At 48.3% G+C, this 18,057-nt stretch overlaps 1 protein-coding gene across 2 annotated transcripts in view; it reads right to left on the bottom strand.

Annotated features, from left to right (window-relative positions):
- Positions 1–4,068: 4,068 nt before the first annotated feature.
- Positions 4,069–18,057, bottom strand: part of LOC119441904 (4-pyridoxate dehydrogenase) — a 43,529-nt gene continuing 29,540 nt past the window's right edge. The window contains exons 4-11 of one of the 2 annotated variants that reach the window (XM_037706567.2): positions 16,477–16,608; positions 15,321–15,445; positions 12,873–13,040; positions 11,864–12,008; positions 10,243–10,403; positions 9,676–9,853; positions 6,744–6,966; positions 4,069–4,245 (exon numbers count right to left, since the gene is read on the bottom strand). In XM_037706567.2, coding sequence (XP_037562495.1) covers positions 4,107–4,245; positions 6,744–6,966; positions 9,676–9,853; positions 10,243–10,403; positions 11,864–12,008; positions 12,873–13,040; positions 15,321–15,445; positions 16,477–16,608 — 1,271 coding nt within the window. In that variant the 3' untranslated portion in view covers positions 4,069–4,106. The remainder of the gene's footprint in view (positions 4,246–6,743; positions 6,967–9,675; positions 9,854–10,242; positions 10,404–11,863; positions 12,009–12,872; positions 13,041–15,320; positions 15,446–16,476; positions 16,609–18,057) is intronic. The other variant, XM_037706568.2, reaches the window with a different exon arrangement.

Below are 18,057 nucleotides of genomic sequence, written 5' to 3'. Positions count from 1 at the left end.
TGGACGGAAGCATCAAACGGTCAGCAGTCGAGAGAAGCAAGATACGTTCGGCGTAGTGCTGGAAAAAAATTCAGGGAAGAGATTGATACGACCTTATCCATGACGGGCATAGGTAGTGGTGCAAAGAAGACAGTGAAGTTTTGAGGAAGAGAAAAAAGGTTAAGCAGGTGTATACAAAAATGCTAGAAGGAAAAGCATGCATAGCATACCTAATGAACTCAAGTAGGCTAGGTGACTATTTCACCCCCCCCCTTTTTTTTTAAAGGGAATGCTTATAAATTAGCACCATCATCACCATCGCAACCGAAATTCTTGCAATGTTAATGTTATAGAGCGCTTCAGCAGGCGGTCGTGCTATAGAAATGTCGGCACAAGTACCACGTGGCAACCCAACGAAAAAGAAAAAATAAGAACCCAACATTCATGGCCATCTAAAAGCACGAAATTAAGTTACTATGCAGAACCATCAGCCGGGAAGACAGTCCGTCGCGGTGACAGGAAAGCCGGTACAACATGACCTCCGAGATCGGCCGGAGCGCGCCGCCCAATTTCGCCATGTGTACCACATGGCGACTTTCACCTCCACGGCGTGGGGTATCATCACCGTCAAAACGACAGCAGCACACCACCAGTAGCGGCAATAGACACCGAAAACGAAGCTGATATGATATAGAAACCTCATTTTAAACGCCCCAACTGAATACATTTTAAGTAGTCTAGCAACTTACTATCATGAAAAAATTGTCACCCACCGGTAGCGCAAAGCTGAAATATATATATATATATATATATATATATATATATATATATATACTGGTTTCACATAAACAAAGCTTAGAATATGAATAAAACTTAGTCCTGGCGCGGAATCTTATAAAGGTTGGGAAAGCGAACCGTTGTGCTCACTTTGCTTCACGCGATTGGTCAGAATTGTGCGTGCGTCACCGGCTGTCAGAGAGCATGCGGCGACACCGCAAATTATGAGTAGGTCACGCATCTGTCAATCACTTTCCAAGCGAACCCATCTTGGGCTAAGAGCGGAACCGGCGAAGAGGTAGTTCGCTTTGGGTTCGGTTGCTGTGGTTGGCTGTTGGCCTGTGACCATGGCCGCGCACGCAGGCCGCGCTGCCCCACAAAACGCGCCGTGCGTTCGTATAGCTTCGGAGGCTATGACTTGCCCTTGACTGCTTAGCGTTGCTCTTTCGGTGTCGATGACGGCTAGAGGTGCGATATCCTTTCGAAGAGGTGACGGAAAATTATTTGCACCATCAATGTCGGCTTTATAAGCAGACTGCTTGCTGGCTGCGCTGCGAACTGGAGCAGACTAGTGTACCAGCGTGCCAGTGGCCACTCCACGGAGGGGAAGGAATTGCTTGCAGCGGTTACTTGCCACCGGCGTGCCGCGTCCAGGGGTCTGTCGGAAAAGCATATATCGAAATGGCCCAGATCTCTGTCGATGACACTGTTCGCGAAGTTGCTCTCGCAATTACTGCCGTTGGCCGCTAGAAGGGCTGGGTCAGCTTTCATGTGGCCCCTGCTGCCAAAGCCAACGCCAAGGCGTCATTTGCATGGCGTCATCCCCAAATTGGCGTCATTCTGGAAATTATTTCCAAGTGCGTACGCCTTGCAAACTCACCGACTGCAATTCGTTAATTGCAGTATGTGCCGTAAATTAACTAATTCGACATAATTTGTAGATTTTCGGTAATTAATTGAATATGTGTTTCGATTTCTCGTGCGAGTAACGTCCGCCTCTCCGAATAACCCAGCTCAAGGACTAGAATTATGTTATCTGCAACGGGCTATTTTTAAACGTTCCATAAAACTTATCACCCTCTATACGTGATCTATATACACGTATCTTTCCGATCGTAACACCCGAATAGTATTTTTAGGGCTGAATAATATACAGCTTTGTATTAAATTACATTGCATATTTGGCGATGAGCAACACGAGAACAAGGTGAAAGCTGGAGCCAACGTTTCGACAAGTGGACTTGCCTTCGAAACGTTGGCTCCAGCTCTCACCTCGTTCTTGTTTTGCTCATCGTCTTGAATTTTTGTCTCCCACCTTCCCCGTGTTCTCCCTGGATTGCTTATTTGGCCACATATTCAAAGAACGTACGCTCGCGTCCATTACAATTAGTCTTTAAGTCTAAGGGCCCATTCACACTTGCGACTAGGCGAGGTCGCGCGACCGATTGCGACTGGCGACCAGAAAGCTACTTAAGACGAACGATGTTCACACTCACAAATGCGACTGACGAGTCGCTAAACCGCAATGTCTCACGATATACCGTTCACGTCTGCTTGAAATGTCATCGCCGCGTAAAATAAGCGTCAGCGTATACGGACGTCCTGTCCATTCGCATCTGATTGGTTCAATTGTTCTGCGACTGCGGTCGCGCGACTGAAAAATCGAGCAGTGATCGACTGGCCCGAAACGGCCGCATTTCGAGAAAAGCGACCATTTGCGACTGCTTGCGACTGGTCGCTTTGCGACTAATTTGGTCGCGTTACCTCACCTAGTCGCAAGTGTGAATGGGCCCTAAATGACAAACGAGTAAAGGGAGCCGAGAGGAGGTCCGCTATGACAGATATTAGCCGACAAATTGAAACAGCGCTTCCATGGCTCGATAGCGATTGTTACTTCGGACATTGATGCCATGCGCTCACCTATGGACAACTTCTCAGTTTTTCCGTGGCCCCATCGGGAACGCCTCCCTCTAGCCTCAGCAACTATGAAGCGCTGCTGTGAATAGAGGGCCCAGACATAAGCATCGCGGTATTGAGTTACCGCAATCTTGTGAGCAAGGTGTTCGTACGTTAGAACGCTGTCCTTCTCTCCAGAGTGCACATCAACCAAGTTTTTAAATTAAATTATGGGGTTTCACGTGCCGAAACCATTATCTGATTAGGAGACACAACCTGAGGTTCTTTAACTTCACCTAAATCTAAGTACACGGGTGTTGTCTGCATTTCGCCTCCTATCGATCCCGCGACCTCGTGCTTAGCAGCCCAACACCATAACCGCTAAGTAACCATGGCGGGTCCGAGTGAGTTTTTAGTGTCACTGCAGATGACGAGCGAGGTAACAATTCTCAGCGTTCGCATGCACCGGCACTCCACGCTTTTGGTCTCAGATGCCATGCGTGGACTACTCGGCATCCCATCAGAGGGCGCAGCGTGTCGGGATCGAATCCCGGCCACGGCGGCCGCATTTCGATGGGGGCGAAATGCGAAAACACCCGTGTACTTAGATTTACGCGCACGCTAAAGAACCCCAGGTGGTTATTATTTTTTATTTTTTTTTGAGAGGAGCCCGTCTGCCGCATGACGCGTTTCTCGACGCGCATTTCGGAGGCCACGCGCAGGTTTCGCCGCGGCAGCGCTAGATGGCGCCGAGTTGCTCTTGGGGAAGCGCGAAAGAGAAGTCCCGCTGCAGTGCACGCCTCATATTTAACTCGATTCGGATGGTGGCAATAAACTGTGTCGCTATATTGATTCAATGCTAAACAAAGCACAGTAGCCCGATGCGCTACCCATTCGACCTTACCGAGTGGTCCCGGTAGGCGGAAAAACGGTTAGATTTCTTCTTCCTTCTGGGGTTTTACGTGCCAAAACCAGTTCTGATTATGAGGCACGCCGTAGTGGAGGGTTCCGGATTAATTTTGACCACCTGGGGTTCTTTAACGTGCACTACAACGCAAGCACACGGGCGTTTTTGCATTTAGCCTCCATCGAAATGCGGCCGCCGCGGCCGGGATTCGATCCCGCGACCTCGTGGTCAGCAGCACAACGCCTTGGCTGACTGAGCCACCACGGCGGGTCCCATACATACAAACTATATAGGGACCGAGGTTAGGTCCACTACAACAAAGTGTGAGTCGGCGAGAGAAAGACCTGAGAACCGTTCGGACCGATGGCCGGAGCAGAAGCAGCTCTCTTTTATTCTTCCTTTTTTTCTAATCTCAAAGCTTGCAGCAAGAAGCACGGGACACACGCGCCGGAGCGCGCTATATGTAAAAGGCGACCGAGGATTATGAATGTTCGTCATGAGATGAGATGACTGTTCGTCATGAGAGAGTCTGCCAATGCTTTTGTCATTAAAGTGCGTTGTCTTGTATTATCATCTCCGCCGCCTTGTTGCCGATCATCATGCTCGGCGCGTTAGTGTTGCCGCTCACGATATCGGGCATCACGGAGGCGTCGGCCACTCGCAGTCCTGTCACGTTGCCTCGAACCCTGCGTAGAAGAACCGAAGGTCAATGTCATGGCCAAGTTTTGAAAGCACCTAACTCTTTTCACCTCTGGTATTTTTTATGATGCTTTTGTTGCATTGATTGCTATTAGGTTAGAACTATTAAAAAATCAGGAGTAGGCCATCCAGCGGGCCAGGGCCATTGCCGAGGATCTCGAAAAATTTTTCTCCGGCGATGGACCCCTGGCAGCCTAGCCCCGTGCACCAACAGCCATACCCGTTGGACAAATAAAGTTTATTCCTATCCTATCCTATAAAAAATATAACTTCGAGGGCCCGTGAAAGAGCGGAGAGGCTTGGCCTCCCGATTCCGACATGGGAGCAGCCAGCGGCGAGCCGGGGGCCCCAGCGGGTCTCCACCGGCTAGTCCCTCAGGACCTCAATAAAAGTTCATTGTCTGTCTGTCTGTCGATGGCGTTTTGTTGACTAAGTTCACATTTTTACAGTATCGATTGCAGCACTAGCTACATATCTGCTTCATCTTGAAATAAAACAGCGCGCGATAACGAAGACGTATAGAACAAGAGACACAGGCCGCAAGCGCTGACTCGCAACTGAAGGGTTTATTGAATCGTTCACACATGACATGAACTTGCCGCAGCCTTCTCAATCAGTCGAAGTTAGGAAAATATCTGCTGCCGAAAGGTAAATTTCTTGTCATGCAAACCAAGTAAAGTTCGCCTATCACGGTTTTCTTTTTCATTGCCCATATGGTAGGCTTCTATCGCTTCTTCCGGGATTTATGCCTGAATAGTAAGTATCACAGTGCCCTCAAAAAGCGGTAAGCAACCACACGATCGGTAGCGCAAGGCTAGATTAGTGGACGCTGCATTCTTTACCGAAGCACTATGCTCTCTCAGTCGTACATTAGAGCAGCGTCCTGTCTGTCCTAGGTACGTTTTCCCACATGATCAATAAATATTGTACACTACACCACTATCACAAGGCACAAACTTTTGCGCATGCTTGATTCGACACATGTCTTGAGCTGGCTCGCTGTGTCGAGTAGTCCGGTTGCTAACAGTAGGGCACATCCTGCTTACTTTATTTCGGGCAGAAAAAACAACGTTGACACCATACCGCTTTGTGACCTCGTTTCCGACCTTGTTCTGTCCGGCCTCGTTTTTGTGCGTGGTTTTATTTCAAGATTAAGCATTACGAACTCGCTAAGTCGCAGCTTTATTGCTACATATCTGCTTGGTCGTTCCGCTGGGATAGGAGAATGTGATGTTTATGCCACATAAAGAAAACGCCATCCGTCAGAGCCCCACCTGCGAAGGATGCCTTTGTTCTGCGTCCGAGGCTTGTTTAAACAAGGGAAGATGTATTTTCTATCTCTGTCTCTCTCTCTCTCTCTCTCTCTCTCTCTCTTCTCTGGAAGCCGGATGCTCTGTCTGCTGCCGAGATCGTTATCTTATAACAAATAATTTTGTTGGCATTTGGAGCGTACATTTTAGCGCTATGATTCTATTTTTTTATCAATTAGATAATTTGCTTATGCTTTTATGGATTAACGGGTATTTGAGATGCTTATTAAGTACTCTACACTGGCTTAGTGGATTATATTCTTCACTCACGCGCTCGTTATAACAGTGTTTATTTTTTCTAACTGACTTCTGACGTTCATTATAACACGACTTCAATGCGAAACCAAATCAACGCAGTCATATATTTCCCCGGATTGAGACACTGCAAATTGACACCAAGCCGAGCTTCTTTTTTACAGGGCGCCAGTTACAAAGCTTGGCACACGTTCTTAGCTTATCGTTAATGCAAAGCACAACGTACACGTGCACATGAGTGTCGAGCAGGATATCTTGAAACTAGGTAAGGAGCCCTACCTTGACCAAACCGCTCACAGGGAAGGTGGACATGTTAATCCTCATTTACAGTTGTCAGCTAACCAGTGTCAACATGTTTTCGGCTGTTGAGTAGGGCACGCTCTAAGCAAAGCGACTTCCTGCCGTCTGAAAAAGAATACAGTTGAACCCGTATATATCTAATCTGAAGGGGACCACGAAAAAATCGATATATAGGTAATTCGATGTATAAAACAAAATTTCATGCAAACATTCTCAAGGGGACTTTACTGCTGTTCGTTATACACAATAACTCGTTATAGGTGGGTTTGATATATCCGGGTTCGACAGTATTCGTGATATTTTCCACAGGCAATCTCTGCTCAGAGTGTGACACTCTTTTTCTGTCGTGTGCCGCAGTACATGAATGGTTCTCCAATACATGTTACCCATTTCAATGGCTTACGGAGCAACCGCGTGCTAGAAGCGCTCAAAGGCGCTTATGAGCTTTAAGGATTTCGATATCCCTGATCACTTCTTACGAGTCAGGGTCATGCCTGAGCGGTATAGGCCAGGACATATGTTGGTGGATTCTAGGTAATCTCAAGTTGCGACAGTACTCTCATCTATTCATGTAGGACCACATGTGCGATCTCCCAAGAGTCTTATATTGGTATACTGACCTGAGCCTTTCGTCCAGGACCGCTTCCGTATGTGAACCCATCGGCACGCTGCAGCAGGTGTGCCAGGATGGATACGCCCAATGGCGGAAAAGGCACTCGATGTACCCCAAACTCCACTGGTGGCCTGCCTCAGCACACGGTGAAAAGGTGACGCCCCAAGGCTTGGCGCCGATGCTCTTCATCGCGTTTGTGCTGAGCATCGAGTCGATGAAGACCCTCGTACCTACGAGCAAGTTCACACCCAACTGTTACTCTGTGAACCGAACCGGTATCAAGATTTCAAGTAACTCAGCTTTTTGGTTGCGCTCCCGAGCAGCCCTCACCAAATACAGGCGCAAACGGGAGCCGTTCACGCAGGAACGAAATGTTATTTAATAGTTAACATTTTAAAACAAGAACTTCGTGACATTAGAAATAAAGTTGAGGTAATTTCCAGAAACTTGGTGAAAACGGCAATTCTCCTCAAGCACTGGACAGTCAGTTATCCTTGGCCACGGCGGGGCGCCGGGCCACACGCGTCACTGCTGGCTCGAAGCAGACGACCCCTGGATCTTGAGTTCGGTCGACTTATCAAGCATTGGCTACGCATGCGCCAAGGTGCGCAGAATACCATGTGATCAGTTTGCCACTGTCATAGGTGTTGCGTCATGAAGTGGTGGCTTGTTATCAATTGTGGCGAGCAACCGACGGGACCTGGGCCATACCCACAGATTCCAAAACGACTTGGAACGCAAACTTCAGTCACGCTGCAAGCTGTTCGCTTTATCGACTCAGCTGATATTCCACAATTAATTGTGCGGGACGCAGGCTTCAATTTACCTAAAGCCGCTTGTCGCAATGCTCCTTTACGCCCATCATTTGTATGTGCGATCTATACGTTCTCCTCCTGTCTTCCGCTTCTCTTCTCGCTGAATTCTCATTCCTGCTTCCTCTCGTCGAGAGTATCAGACGTGGTTGTTTTCTGGTCACCTTCCCTGCTTCTTTTCTCACCATCACTACGTGCGTCAGCGCCGTCCGATATTGCATTCCGCCATGCTGCAGTGCCCAGCCGAGCCATAGAAACTAAGTGTTATTTCACTACGAACGACGAACAACGGAATAGCGTAGACTTTGAGGCGAACAGCGCGAAACATACCTTATACGACGGCAAAGAAGACGGACACGCCACTGTCCACCTTCCTTGCTTTCGTATGAAGTCTTTCCGCGCTGCTCGCCTCAAGACTGAAAAATATCAACTCGCACGGCAAACCATTCTTCCTGCTATATAGACGACGAAAGATCTTAGATGAGCTACCGGAGAATCCCCACACCACAGCCTTCAAGCCGTTACGGTAGCACTCTGTGTAGGTGGTGATGATGTTGCTACAGGCGGGGTTAGCCTGGCAAACCTGGCCAGCAATTGTTCCGCATGAGCGCCTCCTCTCTGCATATCATGTGCATATCATTTTCCCCATTCCACCTCCCAAAGAATAACGCCAAAGAATAATTGAGAAGAATTAAAAAAACATCAATTGGACAAGTTCATGTCCGTGTCCTTTCGCGCTTACCAGCTTGCAGTAGGAATAGCGACGCCGCCGCAATATGTCGTCTCGTATAATATATGGATCAGAATTCACTTATGACCCCCCAAAAATTCGCAGTATCGCCCGAAAGGCGAAGCAACGATTGCGATAGCAAACTCGTAGACAGCTATACGAAGTAAGGATAGTAGTTTTATCGGCCGTAAAAACTTGTAGACATAGGCATAAAAACTAAATTAACAAGCATGGTTTCGCGCACTCACAACCAAACATGAACGCATCTCACTCGATGACCGCGGAAACACGCTGTCGAAATGCTGTAGCGAGTAAGCGCGGCAGCAGCAGCAAGCGAATTGAGCCTTCGTCCCGCCGCTACGCATCAACGCAAACTAAGGCGCGAAAACACAGCGCAGGAAGGAAGGACTCTGCCCCCGCCGCCGTTGGCTTTCAAGTAGAGTGTACTAAAATCACTCCACTTTCAAGGTACAGCCGCCCGGGCGGAAGCGCACAGCGTAGTACGCGGCCTTCCCCCTACCTACCCTCCCCCTGGAGCCTTGCGGACCGGCGGGCGCGCGCGGTCGCTCGGGCGGCGCACAATAAAGATGCGCCCCCCCCCCCCCCCCCCCCCACTGCCTACTCTCTCTCCGGAGCGTTGTGCCCAACTGGAAGACGGAACGCTTCCGTGCCGCTTCCCACTCTTGCATGCGCGAGTTTGAGCCGCGATCGATGGCCCACCCTCGCACGCTTTCACTCGCACGTAGAGCATACGGCGTGCGGCGACGATTTTATCGCCCGTGGACTTTATACAGAACCTCACGGCGATGGCACAAATGCGCCTGGAGTGTCCATGTAATTGCTATGGAAATAAGAAGGGGTTGACCCGCCGTGGCAGCTGAGTGACTATGGCGTGGAGCGGCGTAGCTCGAGGTCGCGAGCTCAATCCCGGCAGTGGCGGCCGTGTTTTGCATATCGCAAAAAAAAGGCTTAGATGAATACTAAAGAGCCCCAGGCGGTCAAAATTAATCCGGGGTTTCCCTCCTATTGCGTGCCGCATAGTCAGATGGTGATTTTCGCAAGTAAAACCCCACACTTTACTTAAATAATGATCAGCAAGAGTTTCAGAAAAAGGCATGTATAATCAAAACGAAATTACACTTGACTGGTAATGTTAAAGGGTAATATGCACAGACGCGCAGGTGTTGTACGTGTGCTTTATTTTGGAACTTAAGAAATGTCCACTCTGCCTAAATAAATAAATAAAATACGGAAACGAAAGCAACACAATTTTAGCACGTTTACTTCACTAACACATTTTGAGTGCTCGCCAGCAAAGAAAATCGAGGCCTGCTGAGCGCGTCATTTGGTTTCAAGGTCCCAGCACACATGGAGGTCACCAAGTTTTTTTTTTTTACCTTGAGCAGCAACTTTAATGTCCTCTGGGTGTTGAAAAATGCCGGGGTTGATATCCGGGTATTCATTCGGATCCGTGGAACGCAGAGTAATGTGTCCACGTGATTTCGGCCTATTATTAGTAATGGACACTCGGAATCCCGGTTCATTGAGCCTTGGGCCGTAGTAGCTATCATAATCCTGCACACAAATAAAATCGATAATTAAATAAAAATACTGAAATCCCTGTAAAAACACTCATGTCTTTAATTTAGCCAGGTTTTGGTTTGATCCTATATTCTTGTACCAATAATTATAATCCCGTGACCTGAAGGTATTATAGAGAGGAGTAAGGCACATTTGCCTGATAGAAATTTAAGGATTGTATCCAGAAAGATTCCAGCAATAAAGACTGGAGCCTCGTTCCCTTGCTTCTCATATTTATTTCGTGTTCTTCAAACTAAAGAGCCACCCATTTCATTGGCATGCCTAGTCAAGGATTCTTAACTGCTTTCGTTGTCTAGGTCTGAAGTCTCTAATGCGACTACGCCTTACTGCCTTCAATTTCTTAAATGAAGTAAGATCATCACCTCTGGCAAAATGCCTAAGTTGAGTTGCTGAGCCCTGTCTGCTTCCGTGGCTGGTGAACTCGAAGTGAGAGTCACTTCAATATCGGGTATGTCGGAATCAGCCGCGTTCTCGGAGCTTAAGAACTGGAGAGCTTCGATGCCTGCCGGGATTGAAATAGTACCTGGCAGAGACAGTGGGTACAAAGAAAGATTATTATTCCCTGGCCCGACTGCTTGTTCGCAGTGGTGCTAACGCCTCAACAAAAGTGTTTCAAGCAAGCCGTAAACAGCAGAACAATGCCAAAACATTCGAAACAAGCGCCGAGCAGCGGGAAAGCTATAAGTTGAATCACGATGAGATGTTACCCAGTGAGAACACGTGCAGGTAGTGGAGTACCAATGGAATAATTAAACTTTAAGCAGCTGAGGCATACAAGAAGCGAATGCGTATATCTAGCATGTACAGAATTCAAGGGGCACTTACGTAGTTTTCCCTACGTGGATTAAAGCGAAAGCATTGCGACCACCAAAGGTCGAGAGTACGAATCCCGCCAAAGCTCGTGGGTTCGAGTGCCTAAGTAACTCGATCTTTATTTCCTGTGCCTTAACTAACTTCGTCTTAATTAACACCAAAGGTCGTGGGTTTGACTTACACCAAATTTCCTGGGTTCGAGTGCCTTAATTAACTATATCTTAATTAAATCTGTCTTAATTAACTTCGCCTTAAGACCAGTGGTTGTGGGTTCGACTCCCACCAATGGTCGTGGGTTCGAGTGCCGTAATGAGCTTTGTCTTAATTAAACCAGCCATCGTGAACTCTGCACTAATTATCTTTGCCTTAATTGACGTCATCAACTGCTTCGTTTGGCTCACTTGGAGTTTTTGGGCGTGGTCATGCCAACGCCGGATTTTCCGACTCATTATTCATATAATGTCTTCGCATTAATATTTGCCCCCCCCCCCCGCACACACAAACATAAAAACAAACACACACAGCGCCCAGAAACACACATAAACGCGCACACACGCACATGCTCGTATCTAGTTCGCACAAGCGAACAAGAAGAGAGCAGGTAAAGCAAAAAGCTACATTTTACAAGTGCTAAAAGTGAAAAGTGAATCGGTAGAGGGTACGAAGGTGCGTGGGGGTATGTAATGACTCAGGCAGGAAGGTAGTTCAAGTTTGCAGCTGCTTGTGGAAAGCGACTGGTACATCATTTGCTCTTATGCAGCATTCCCGTTCTGATGCGGTGAGCTGGATTATAACAGCTTTATTAGAGGATATCCTGCAGTAAAGCTTGTAAAATAGAGTCGAGTTCCTTTGCGTCGCTTTTGAACATCAGCTAAATCAATTTAAACAATCTGATGATAGTCACCATATACAAGAATCGAAGTACAGGAGCGTGTTAGCGTTCCTGGAATTTGGCTGCCACTAGAAAGAAGTGGATCCGCGACACCGTAGCCAGCACCCGAACGCCATAGCTATTGATTGTCGATGTGTACAGAGCCGCGCCCCCTTTACGCAAACCATGCAGGCTGGCTCTCTTGATGTTTCCTTCAAGTGCACTAGGTGGAGTATAGCCGCGAAATCTCTAGCTCTCGCAAGCCCCCCTTCCGTATGTACTAGCCCTATATATCTTACCGGATCGGTTGCTATCGTACTCAGCGATGTCCCGTAGACTGAAAGACGGAATGCCCACGTTATCCGTGCTTGTCTGCACGGCCATGGGCAAGAGTGGGTGGTCTTGAAGGCTTCGCCCAACTGCGAGGTCGGCCACCACAGGAATCTGTCCAGTATGCAATGGTGGTGAATGCGAAAACATCTGTGACTCCAACACAATACCATCGTGATGTCTCTCAGATATAACAATGTTTCTGCCCGAAAGGAACCGGAACATATATAACGTTAGAATCCTATTGTATCCGTACTGTCATATGTGTTCCTTTCTGTCTTCAGCCTCTGCGCGGTTAGAACGTTGTAAACAAGATGAACATATATGACTAGGTCAAGATATTGATGCTGCCATTTTCCAGTTGGTCTTCTGCACAAGCGTGAAGAGAGCCCGAGCAAATAATTTTATATGAGACGCATGGCGGCCTAACGTAGATAGCTACCACGACGGAAAGCCATTCATGCGCTTAAGCGGATAGCGAGGAGAGTGGACGCCAAGGATTATGGGGAATGATTTATCCGCTGCTGTGAACAACTTATCTGTCTCACGAGATGATACCTGAACCATTTCGAGGCAGAAAGGAAGCTATTTGCATTGGGCGTACCCTGACAGCGTCCCTCTCAAGGACTGACCGAACTTAATGCCGCTGCTAAGCCCCGGCTGTACATCCAGAATCGGCGTGTTCAGCATGACATTGGAAACACGCTTTCTCGGCGGCAGGGTCGAAAATCTGACTCTTGTCTCTGCTTTTCGCTCCCTTATCCCTCTTTCTTTCGTAGCCAGTTCTGTCAGCTTTCGGTATGACTGCTTGATAGCGGCTGTCTAGCAATCTTGGACAAACTCGAGCACAAAGAAGATGCTTGTGCTGCCATGGCACCCCTTTTCAAATATTCAAGTTTGTCGCCACTGATGAGGTGCCACTGCCTGCCATAAAAAAAAAGAAAGGAGCACTGCAGCAACACGATGCATAGCGTTCACCTGTAGGCGCTCGAGGTCCTCCTTGGGGCCCACACCTGAGAGAAGAAGGAGTTGGGCAGATCCCACAGCCCCAGCGGAGACAATAACCTCGAGCCGGGCAGAGACATTCTGCGGTTCGCCGAACCTCGTGAACGCAACACCCACGGCGCGGCTTCCTTCGAAGATCACCTGAAACATGGCAAGCAGCATCATCCAGTACTGAGCTGTCGACGTGGAATTAAGAGTATCCTGAGCTCAACCTACATTCATTTGGGCAGCGCAAGTTAATGACACGCATAGAGAGAGAGAGAGAGAGAGAACTGAAGAAGTGACACACGACATTTCAAGGAAACTATAGATTAGACGACGAGCGCTGAACCTCAACTGACTTAAGCCATTATTACAAATATTCTCGCAAGCGGGAACATTTTACATAAGCGATGAATAAAATCACAGGCCTGCGCGGCACACGCAGCACCGTCACAGCGTAAGCTGGTGGAGCAGCTCAGGAGTAGCTCCAATTTTGGCACCACGCACAACAGGGTGTTCGCGGCAAAGTCGTTTTGACGAGAACGATCTGAACTGTCCGCCCGGCGTCGGCGGCGAGCTGCGGCTTGTAATGCTCTCTGCACAGCAGTCTGCTGAGCCCGATAAAGCCTGATTGTAGCCGCGCACGTAGCTGTGCGATTCGCTTCTTCAGCAGCGATTCGTACCTTGCGAGGAGACGCCATAACGTGTACCGAAGAGATATCCAGAATACGTGGCACAGATGTCACATCCCTTGACCCGTGGCACGGTACGTTGTTGTTGATGATGATGAACATGATTGTTTATTGGGATCTTCAAAACGGGCTGGTGACAAATAGTCACCTAGCCTGCTTGAGTGAACCAGGTCCAGTTACATGGAGCATGTAATTGCTATATGCAACTTACATGTCGGGCACGCTGCGTTTGCAGGTGCCTTACTTAGATGGTGCCGCCATACTGGTGGAGGCTCAGGTCGTGCTGTGCGCCTGCCTAGGGCGCGTTTATAGGGCATTTTTCCGCTGCCTGATAGTAAGCGCTTGCGTGGCTCACTGGTAAAGTATCCGACTCTCGCGCAGTGGGCCTGGGTTCGATCCCGGCAGGGACCGGGTACTTTTTTCGCATTTCCGGCAATAGCGGCTACGGTCACCAGCGGCGGCGGCGGACACCATCGCGAACCGAAATGGCTATTGGAATAAGCCCATAACAGCTTACGCTGTAAAAAATTACCGTAGCTTGCACTGGAGGCGCAATGCTAGAGACAGCGGAGCTTATGGGCACATAACTAGTCCTCGCTTTTGGGCTAGGCTAAGCACTACCAAGTCATCCCCAGCATTTTCGGGAATTTATTTATCGATTAGCTATTGATCCGCTATTGATTGGCTATTGCAAAGTATTGGCCACGTATTTGGGCTAGGCTAAGCACTACCAAATTATCCCCAGCATTTCCCGGAATTTATTGATTATTAATCCATCCCTGCCACAGCTTACCACTGCATGCGTGCAAAGCAATCGTTTAAGTGCTGCAACTCATTTTGTGGCAGTGCCGCTGACAGAGTGCTCACACATTTGTTGGTCATCGCCTGGTTTTGCTCTTGCGCACCACATGCGTGGTGATAAAGGCTGGAGCACATAGCTAAGTCCCGTCTACTTGGTTTGTTCCTTGGCGTGCTTTTAATTTGCGCTGTCCGCATGTATCCAAGCTGTAGCAAACAACTAGCCCGTGATGCCTGGCACCCCTAAACACATCGTCGTGTTTTTCGTGCCACCCGACAGCTTAGTTTCTCCTAAATCTGTTCGCGTTTGATCAAGTTCAGAGTCTGACTAAATTTCGTTTGTTGGGGAACACTAGTGGTGACACCGCACAGACGCCAAGCAAAGCGAGAAATTGAAAGCTTGATGTTTTGGCTCTTACGTGAGAGGTTTGTTCCTAATCAAGAGTATAATGGAAGAGCGTGAGGTTATATGCGACTGATCATGTGGCGCAGGGCCCGACAGTAGATCGGATTAAGATTTTCAGCATTCCTAATCATAAGGAATATAATAGGAATGGGAGTCGAAAAGCAATAACAATTGAATGACATCCAAGAGCTTAAGCTGATAGGTGGCCTTGACCTAAGCTAAGCGCATGAGATAGGTGCCCACAATGGTGTGTGAAAGGAGGGGACGTTCATCATATCCATACAACCAACCATCCACAATCTGTGGAGGAATGGCCGAGTTATTTTCTCCAAAAGACATGGGCATCACTTGTACCTCACCGACAAACGATATACCTACCACCAAGTTTGGAGGTCACGACACGGCTTCCTCACTCGTTGGTAGAATGTGTATCAGTACAGACAACAGACTTGCACAAAAAGCGGTTCGAATAGGACTGGGTGGCCACCAGACGTTATCCCTTTTTGTAAGTTTGTAATTAGCAGGACAACTGCAAGCGAGCACCTTAGTTGCCTGACTGAACGGTGCCACGTGGAGGTTCTCGCGGGTGCCGATGATGGGCTGGATGAAGGCCTTCCAGGCGCTCACGCGCTCGCCCTCCTTGACGTTGGTCTGCAATCGTGAGCAGCCTGCGCGGTTACAAGCGAAAAATATTAGAAAGCGAGCGTGCGCAAGTGTCGTAGCTAAGACAGGGTATTGCTGGTGGATAATTGCTTAGTTGCGGCAACCATTCTAACCCCTCTGTCGCAGAACCTGAAACGTGCTACGTCGCGCCCCCTGCTCTTCCTAGACTTGCTGCACATTTCACTGCACGTTTATTCAACATGCCAAAGTACCGTCTTAAAAATGTCGTGTGTAATAACAAGAGTTTTCAGAAAAAAGAACAAATTTTAACATTCTTCTTCGCTCGACTGTGCCTCCTACACACGAGCGTGCAAGTGATGAGTAATAGTCTGAATAATTATGTGTTTTTATCATTACGTTTTATTCGGAATAAACTCTGTAATGCTACGAGCTAACATCACCCACAGTTGCTGGCTCATGCTCGGTTCATTGGGGGAGAGGGGAGGTCAATTATTTTTCACTCGCTGGAAGGTGGCAACTCACATCGCACTCATTCGGCATGCTGTTAATCTTCGTGCCATTCAAGTTCCCTTGCAAGTACTAGTTCACTTGCCATTCACTTGCCATTCACTTGCCATTCAAGTTCACTTGCAATCTGTTTTTCAGAATAGTAAGATAGTGTCAGCACAAAAAATGGATCCGGCCAAGCGCGGACGCAAAGGACACTAACGCCGCACTCGGTCTTCGCGTGCAACTTCAAAGTGCACCACGTTATGGGAGGCGTTGCACTCTCACGTTTGCGACTGATGGCTATTTACAAACTAACTGTGCTCTTGCAAGGGTTACCGCTCACAGAATCGACGATATTGCTTGCGGGGCAAATGTAACTAGCCGGCCTTGAAGATGTAAATACTGTCCTTAGATAAAATTACCTTTATTCCGCGTTACATTTCTCATCAACCTGATAAAGCCAAGGAGCCACGATTATCTTTAAGGAACAAATCTAGCATTCTTGACCTCTCACACGATTCAGCATATGGACTGCCTGCCTATTCGACCAACCTTCTTGGCCATATTAAGGACACTGCAAGACCACCTGACTGTTTGGGTCCGTTGTAGTCGCCGATGGCATAACCAGCCTGGCAGCACGCCTCTAGGAAGATGTCGCTCAGAGGCGTGCTGGTGTTGGCGTAGTCCACCGGCACCTCACCGCTGGCTGCGTGGTACTCTGCCCCGTTCGAACAAAAAAAAAGAACAGACGGTGGAACTGAATCAAATCGAAAAGAACAGGTCTTTCCTTGAACAAGGTACACTGTATAGATTTCAATCTATGGTCGGGTACAACTTTAGAAGGCAGCGGCATTTGCCCCCTCAGAGGCGGATGCATACGAGCCTCCACCAATGGGCGCGCACTGAAGACTTGCGTCATGAGCCGGACGGCCGGTGTCCCCGTCGACGGAGAACATGGCAGCCCGCGCTTCAAGCGGGGGCGAGTTCGCGTCAGCGGGACTATTTCTTTAGTCGCGGAGGAAATCGGCTACTGCGCTTCGGTCATCTGGGCGGGGCCTCTCCTGTCTTCTTAAATTGTACCCGACTATAGTGCCAATGAAATGACAATTTAACTGACAATCGGCAAGGCCGCTTTTCGGAAGGCCGATGTTCTCGCACAAAATGATATTAACCTGTGGAGCCTTCCTCCACAAAAGAGATGCGAGCGCTGCAATCAGTGTATCGATTACATACATTCTACTTTGAGCAGACAGTGTGCTGGTTGCATGAAACCACGCGAATAATGTCCATTATGGACCGCAGTATGGATATATGACTTGTTTATCCGCATGTCGGACCTCATCAACAGATGTAATGCGCGTCAATGTAGGGCAGCAGGCTGCGACATTCTGCTGTTAATTTTAATTAAAGTCTGGTGTCTTATGCGGCAGAACAAGGATACGATTATCAGGCACTCCGTATAGTGGGGCATTCCGGACTAATTTTGATCACCTGTGGTTCTTTAACGCGCATCCAATGCACGGTACACGGGCGATTTTGCATTTCGCCCCCTCAAAATGTCGCCGCCGTGGCAGGGATTCGATCCCGCGTCCTCGGGCTTAGCAGCGCAACGCCGAAGCGACTACGCCACCACGACGCGTCTTCTTGGAGTCCCGCGCATATGATATTGCAAGCCATTACTCCGAACAGTCCCAATTTCAACTAATTCTGTCTCCGATGTGCCCTCGACATCGTCTGCGCGCAGCGCTGGAGAGTTGGGAAGTACGGTGGCTGTAGAGGTATCCCTCATAACAGCTGTAGTCTGCACGGAAGTCCTTCAGTAAGAGAAATAAAATAAGATCTTGCATAGAAGGAGTCAGTGAGTTGAAGGCGATATGTGCAAAACTTCCAGGACATGGAATAAAAGGGCATAGCTGTTTGAAATTGTTTCAGGAAAGAAATTGGTCTCCAATACACACTGTGAAGGTGGTTGAACAGCGAAGCTGTAAATGACAACTAGAACGATTACCCATTGCGACGTCACTTGATATTATTCACATGGCGACATTCACATGCGCTTTGCCTAATTATTAGCATAAGATGTTTAAACAGTCTTCGACTTAAATGCATTTAACCACACTTTCGCTGCGCCAAAACCATTTGCTAGGCGCATTGTTCTTGTACATAC

This window comes from Dermacentor silvarum, chromosome 2, assembly GCF_013339745.2.
Source record: "Dermacentor silvarum isolate Dsil-2018 chromosome 2, BIME_Dsil_1.4, whole genome shotgun sequence".
Classification (NCBI taxonomy): domain Eukaryota; kingdom Metazoa; phylum Arthropoda; class Arachnida; order Ixodida; family Ixodidae; genus Dermacentor; species Dermacentor silvarum.
Note: the sequence above shows the minus strand (reverse complement) of the source record. Positions and strands in the feature narration are given on the sequence as shown.